Genomic DNA, 7,480 nt, shown 5'->3' on the forward strand with positions numbered 1-7,480 from the left:
AAGAGCATTTAAACAACCTTTAAAACACTGCTAGCTGAAGATAACACCAATGTGATTTTACCAAAAAAAAATTGAGGGCGTCTAGGGATGGACACACACACACACATACCCCCCTCAGGCTCAGTTTTATTAACGAAATAGAAGTTTTGGTGAGTTTCTGTAAAGGAACGCAGACAGATTTCAATCTCTTCCTACGCCTGCTTCTGCCTGCAGTTACAGAGCTGTAAATCCCACTGACTTTAATAGCGCAGGACCTGGCTAAGAGATGACTACATGTGCCCAGGGAGGTCTAGGACTAGCAAAGGCACCGGGCCGGTGCAAAGCCGCGCGGCAGCAGTTTTGGAGGGTCAGCCTGACTACCAGCTGCTGTTCTTGGCTTGCTGCCGCCACTGGCAAGTCAGGCTGGGCTGGGTTTTGTATTCATCAGCACCTCGGCACGCTGTCATTTTCTGCCACGGAAGGCGGCTAAATAATCCGATATTGAGTTGATGATAAGCACGTAGCAGCGAAACTTGATTTAGAGACATATGACCATAGAGCCAATAGGCTGCGCTAGCTATTCCTTCCAAACAGCACAGCAAAAATCTTTGGTTTTGATACTGAGCTTTTCATAAACCGTGTTTTTAGCAACACTACAAATTGCAGTTAAGTGGTTTTTGCTTGTGTCTGTGGCACTAATCTCAGTCTTTGTCCCGCTCCAGTTAATAGGCTGCATTATTGGCAGACAAGGCAGTAAGATAAATGAAATCAGGCAGATGTCAGGAGCGCAGATCAAGATTGCTAATGCCACAGAAGGCTCCGCAGAACGACAAGTTACAATCACAGGATCCCCTGCAAACATCAGCTTAGCACAGTACCTCATTAATGCAAGGTAAGTTTGCTTTGTAAGTGATAATGCTTCTGCAAGATTGCTCTGTCTGCTCTCCAGCAAATGTCTGTCCTGGATAGATCCAGAAAGTTGCTTCGCAGTGTCCGTTTTGCATAGTAGTATTCAATTCCTCATGATTTGTAAAGCCTGTATCATTAGAACCTGTGTTTGCTGTTGGTTTATATGGAAAGGAGCTTAATGTGGTGCAATTCCAGGTACACGTTGAATGACAAAAGCTGAAAAATCTGTATACTCACATTGGCATCCACCTAAAATACAGGTGGATAAATTAAATGAAATGACAATCATGAATTCTTTAGAAGAAAACACTTTTCACAGACCCATTTTACTGTCCTAAATGGCAAATATAATGAAATAGATTGCAAAACAGATTTAATTTCCTAACTGGAAATTGCCACTCCGAGTTGATATTAAACTGACATTTGGTTGCTAAAGAGGCATGGGATTTATTTTTTCAGAGGCAGCTTCACAAATTTGTAAAAAGCATTCCCTAACGAGGCAGGGTGAAGCTGTCTGCCTCTCCACTTCTCGGTGCCAGGATTAATGAAAGCAGTGGCTGTTTAGCTAAGCCATTGCGAAGGCTTAAGTCTCTATCAGTTTTGATATGATTATTTAGAAAAATATTAAACTTGATACCACCTTTATTTGCAATTATGCTGAGAAGAAAGTGCAGTGGAGATAGTGCTGTCTCACAGATCTGCTTGTAAATGGTGGACGGAGGCAATATATTGCGGGGATGGGGGAGAGTATCTATGTATTTTATTGCCTTTTTTTTTTCCCTTTCTTTTTTAACCCCCGAATACTGTGATACGAATCAAGCTTTGTGTTTAATTATGTTTGCTGTTAAGGTAGTAGAAAGTATGTGATTTGCATGGGGGGGAGGGGGGAGGAGCTGTAGTCATAGCAGGTCTACAGTCTCCTATGGTCCAACCTCCTCTCCAGCCCGAGTCTGCAGTGCACCACTGCAAGCCGCTGTAAATGTCTTAATGGAGGAAAAGGATGTTTCTGCAGCTCTGCGTTACAGCAAACAAAAATATTGCTTTTTATAATTCAGTTTGAAAGTAGTTTCCTAGGGAAAGATGTATTGAGGGGTGGCGTCGTGAAGCCTGCGATAAGCTGTTTCCAGAATCCTATAACAACCTACAGCTCTTTTGATTTATATTCTTTGTAGCAAATATAAGTCAATTCCGTAAGCCCTGTAATCAAATAAAAATGTGTTCCCTCCTTTAACCCTTAAGGATATGTTCTTCTCTTGGTGTTCAGGGATTCCCCACACATCGAGACGAGAATAGACCCCTTCATTTTTAGTTGCACAAACACCATATGGCATGCATCCGGATCTCAGAAGATAACAGTTTAAGATCTTCAAGACAGCTAAAGCATGCAAATAAAATAATGCACTTATTAATGGAGTTGCAGTGAGCTGCTCACCAGAGACAGAAACTCTAGTGAACAAACCTCTGTTTGACTCACTTTAGAAAAGCCTGTGAACTCTCACACTTCTGTTTATTACTGTTTAATGATTCTTTTGATGGAATGGGATATATATGAGGTCTTTTAACGTACTGTTGCAAAGAAGAAAACTTCTCAGCAGTCATATACCATGGATACTCTATCTATACCCTGTGAAACCAGAAACAAAATATTTTCTTCCTGTTGAATCTCTAGATAGAAGTCATTTGTTACCATCATCTACAATAAACCATCATATATTATTATGTACCATGTGTTGAAACTGTATTTAGATCAAGTGGCTTCATTTGTAAATGAAGACTCTTAAAGTAATGTATAATAAATTAAGCTCTAAGGTAACGTAGGACATTAAGGTGGCTTTTTCATTTTAAAAAGTGACGCTCTTCCAGATTTCTCCTTTCACAAGAGAAATTCCTGTCCAGTTAGGTGCCACCACAGCAGCAGTGCGAATTCGCAGGCGCACCGGAGAAAGACCTGAGAAACTTTCAGGCAAGAGGGAGCTCTGCTGTAGCTGGGGTTTAGGTGCTCAGGCAGGTTTCTGAGAGGCAGATCTTGGCTGCCGCTGCCTGTGCCCTCTGGGAGCCCGTTTCAGTGTTTGTCAGTCCCAAACCTGCCACAAGTACTGCCCTCTCTTTTAAAGAGGTTGGCATGAAATGAACAGCGTTGGGGAAGAGCTGAGTACAGTACCCAGGCTGCCCCAGATGTAGGCTGGTATGTCAAAATAATAATAATGATAATAATAAATAAATAAATAAAAGCCATATAAGCATTCAGGGTAAGGTGGACTCTTTTCTTCTCTCCCCCACGATACGTGTCATTCTTGTGGATTTGGTTTCCAGGGCCAGTATTTCTGCATAAGTCAGTGTCCCACAGCAGCATAGGATATAAGTCAAAAAAAAAACCCCAACCTATCCGCTGTATTCCTGAAAAGAACTGTGTGTATCTTTAAACTATCCTCCAACCAAAGTTGCCATCTATAGAATAATTTATCAAGTTGTTTGTTTTAAGACTTTTATTGCAATCTGGTGTTGAATATGTAGATAATATACTCTAAATTATAGCTGTATAAATACATTGATACAGTATCGACAGAGATTTAAGTCTTTCTGAAGTATTGTTTTGATTCTGTATTGATTACCCGAGCGCTGACCTCTGTATGAGTAGAACGTGTCCTTGCTTGTTTGCAGTAGAAATGTCTTTTTTTCCTGTAAAATCTTCTGTCTCTTAATTGGTCTCCGCTGTAGTAACTGGATTTTCATTATCCATTTCCGTCTTCCAGCTTTTATTAAGAATGAACCAGAGTTTAGGATTCCTGTCTAATATTTGACTTTGGACTACAAATGAATTGTAGCCAGCAGCACTTTCTCCTTGTTAAAGAGCAGTTTCCTGAAGAAATTTTTTACCACCGTTTTGATGAAAGGTTAATTCACAGAACCAACAGGACCACCAAAGCCACACTCGAGCTTTATTCCTTTCACCAGTTTTGGGTAATGCAGGATGTGGCCTTTGGTGTATATATTCATAAAGTGTAGTTCTTCAAAGGGACAGTGTAAAATTGGCACCATGAAATCCTGTGTGAAAGATGCTTCATCCGCTTTCACGTTCAGTTTTCTTGCATCTACAATTGATTTGGGAAACGGCCGCTGTCACAGGGCAGCCGATAGCTAACCTGATGTGCTTTCACCTTAAGCGTTACCACCAGTAATGAATGTGAAGCATTGCAAATTATTGCTTTACTCGTAGCTGTGCGAGTATACCGGGGCCGGGGAGGTAGAGTGGCTGCTACCAACACGGGCCTTTAGCCTGTGGGATCTAGCGTCCCTGCTGGTGCAGGAAAAAGCTCAGGCTCAAATACCCACCCCAAATCAGTTAAGGATTGTTTTGTTTTTGTTAAATGCAAGGTAGGCAAATTTGGAGCAACTGAAACACAGTCCCGCGTTGTCTTTCTATATGCCTCCCTCCCAGAACAATACTGAGTTAGAAATATAAAAAAAAATCCAACTCTATAAACTGAGTTTTTCGAAACTTACTGAAATGTCACCATGTAACTCCTACACCCCAAGTCAAGGATGTACACTGGAGTTGGATTCACTGGTTCAGTATTCTTGATGTAAATCCTGCTGTGTGAGTAGATTACAAGTAGCATGGCTAACAGCACGAGGATGCTTTGCTACCTGCAAAGACCAACTCTGCTGCAAGGGTTAGAAAAATTCTGAGCTGCTCGTCCGCGGGGACAGATAAACACAACAGGGCAGGAAAACCAAAGCTTTACCTCCCACAAACATGTCTGCATTTTACGCACTCGCCCTCCTCCCCTCCCAGCCCCTCGGAGAAGCCGTGCGCCTTCCAACTTCCCGGCAAAACCCAATGTGGAGTTAATACTCCAAGAGCCCTCTTTATTTTTGCAGGGAGGAGAGGAGCTCAGTCCTCAAGTGTTTCCTTCTCTCCCTCCACGCACCTCTCCCCAGCTTGGACCCGCTCCGGGTATTCCGTAGGATCACCCTCAGCAGCAGTGCTTTGGGAAGCATCAGTCCAACATCCCCATCCCCTATTTAGCGCCGGCTGGTCGCTTGCATCCTTGCCCTTGCTCAAAGTGGGCAGGTCATCTGGTCATTGCCTTTCTCTGGCCGTGAACAGACATGGGGCTTACTCTCAAAACTGTGTGTAAGCCTAAGGTGAGGAAAAGCGAGGCTCTTCCCAGCCCTGAGTAGGGTGACCACCCTCCCCTCCCACCCTGTAGCCTGGCTGCAGCCTGCCCACCCGGTGCCAACAGGGACCCGCGCAAGCCCCGCACTGGGAAACTTCCCTGGGCCTGAGGGGATTTGGTAAGAAAGCAGCGGGTCCTCCCCACAGGCCCGGTCGCTCGCTGGCACTTCACTATGGGAGGGAGAAGCTGCCGCAGCTCCTCAGCTCACCTCAGGAGAAAGCTCAGGAGCCTGACAAGTTAGTAATTACTTGGGGGAGGGGGGGGAACCAAAACACAACCCCGAAACAAAACCCAAATGTGGAATTAATACATGTATGACTGTAGCGAGCAAAGATTTCTAACCCATAGTCCAACTTATACATTAGGCTGTTACTGAACAAAATTGGTCCTGTTTTACCTCAAACCAGGACAACCTCCCAACTGGTCACATGCCAAATGCATCCTGAAATTACTATTTAGGTTGTTTGCTGACCCAAAAGCCAGTGCACACACTGCAACAAAAGGCAAATGGAGGATTTATCTAGGCAAACATTTTTTCATGTGAGAAAAAAACAATGTGTTCTTGGAATTACTGTACTTTAATGTCTAAAAATGTACAGAAAAGCCTAAGTACTCATCTCGCCTGGCTGAGTTAGCCTAAAGTGAAGGTGGTTTGATACCTACGTTCTCCAAAGAGCCCATCACTGCCTTGGGCTCGGAGGTTGGGTCAAGCTGAACGTCCTCGTGCTGGCGGGGTCCGTCTGACAATGTGTATGTTGTATCCATGTAGTACCTTGTCTGTCAGCTGGTAAGATCTTTTATGTTCACTGTAACCACTGCCACAAGCTCAGAAAGGATACCACTGCTGTGGAAGCCGGGGTGTTTTTCAGTCTTCTTTTTTTACTAATTTCCTTATAATTAGATTGCATAAGTATTTTGTTGAGATTAAAAAAAAAAAAAAAAAGATTAAAAAAAAAGTCTGGGGAAGGTACAAATCAAAGCAAACACACTGGCTAATCAGGTTTGTTTTATATGAAAAATGCACATTGACCTCACAGTGAATGAAATGAAAAACTAACTTTCTAAAAAAAACCAAAAGCACCAAACCAAAACTTTATGCCTTAGATGGAAGCAGCAAATCATTGCTCAGTCTCCTCTCATCCTAGCAAAATGACGAAGGGTACTATTTGTCACAAAATTGACAATTTGAAAAAAATTACCAAAAACCCCCCGCGTCCCCCTTTCAAAAATACCGTAATTTTGGAAAGCAAAATTCACCATGTCAGTGCTGGGGAGTAAACTTCATAGTTATTTTAAGTTTTCTTTTAAGTTTCGTTTTTTTCCATCTTTTTGCCATTACCTGCATTCCTTAGATTTCTTTTTCCATATGTAAAATGAACTAGCGAACCCCCCACTCCCAACCTCTTTTTTGTTGTTTTTTTTTTTCCTTTGGAAAGAACTTTAGAGTCTCAGTAATGTTTTCCCCATCGAATCATGAGAAACCCTTTTGTTATTTCTCTTCTTTAACACATAACATGTTCCTCCTTTGACCCTCATTTTCCCTTTTTTTCTCTCTCTCCCCCCTTCCCCCTCTCCCTCCCTCTCGTCTGTCCCCCTCGTCCACCGATCTAATCCTGCCCTTTCGTGGTCGCTGTCCCTCCCGTCTTCCCTCCGTCCCTTCCTCCTCCTCCTCCTCCTCCTCCCGGTCCCACCACCCTGGCTGGACCCTCCCAACCTGTTTGTTCCTCTTCCTCTCTTCGTTTGCAGCTTAGAGATGGCTAAAGTCAGCACCCAGACCGCTTCCGTCACGACCCCTGTTGACCTCAACATGAACCTCTCTCAGTCTGCCACCCCTACCTCCACCCCCACCTCCATGGCCGTGCTGGCGGCCGCCTCCGCCGTTGCCGTCAGTACCCCCCCTCCCCTACCAACTCTGCCAACCACCCACTATGCCGTTCCTGTCTCCAGTCTGCTTGGCATGAAAACTGTCCCACTCCTGGCACTAAATGCCGCGGCCGCCGCGGGGGCCACGGGGAGTTTGTCCGCTTACACTGCCAAAATTCCTTCGACGAGCGGGGTTAAGAAATCTGACCGCCAGAAGTTTGCTCCATATTGAAGGGATGAGACACAATGCAAGCTTTGCCAGCTCTACCAAGAGTCTGTGGTAGATCCTAGTTGTCAAGGAAACAATACGGCATCTTTTATTTTCTGTTAAATTGCTAGTGTTAACTGTTGCCGACGCAAGTCGTCTTCCGCTCTCCATAACGACTAACACCCGGGCACCACCTAACAACTAGTTCCAACAGTGGGCAGGCGCCAGCCCGGGGGCTTTCCCCGACACCCCAGGGGCCTTCTCCACCAGCCCAGAGGCTTTCTCCACCAGCCCAGAGGCTTTCCCCACCAGCCCATGGGCTTTCTACACAAGCCCGGGG

General features: G+C 44.4%; 1 protein-coding gene across 1 annotated transcript in view; it reads left to right on the top strand.

Annotated features, from left to right (window-relative positions):
* Window positions 1-7,164, top strand: part of LOC309686322 (poly(rC)-binding protein 3-like) — a gene marked incomplete at its 3' end in the record, with an annotated part of 136,880 nt that extends 129,716 nt beyond the window's left edge. Inside the window, exons 12-13 of the mRNA XM_082498950.1 lie at window positions 702-871; window positions 6,816-7,164. Coding sequence (XP_082355076.1) covers window positions 702-871; window positions 6,816-7,164 — 519 coding nt within the window. The remainder of the gene's footprint in view (window positions 1-701; window positions 872-6,815) is intronic.
* Window positions 7,165-7,480: the final 316 nt, after the last annotated feature.

This window comes from Vanellus vanellus (assembly GCF_965231255.1).
Source record: "Vanellus vanellus genome assembly, chromosome: 2".
Classification (NCBI taxonomy): domain Eukaryota; kingdom Metazoa; phylum Chordata; class Aves; order Charadriiformes; family Charadriidae; genus Vanellus; species Vanellus vanellus.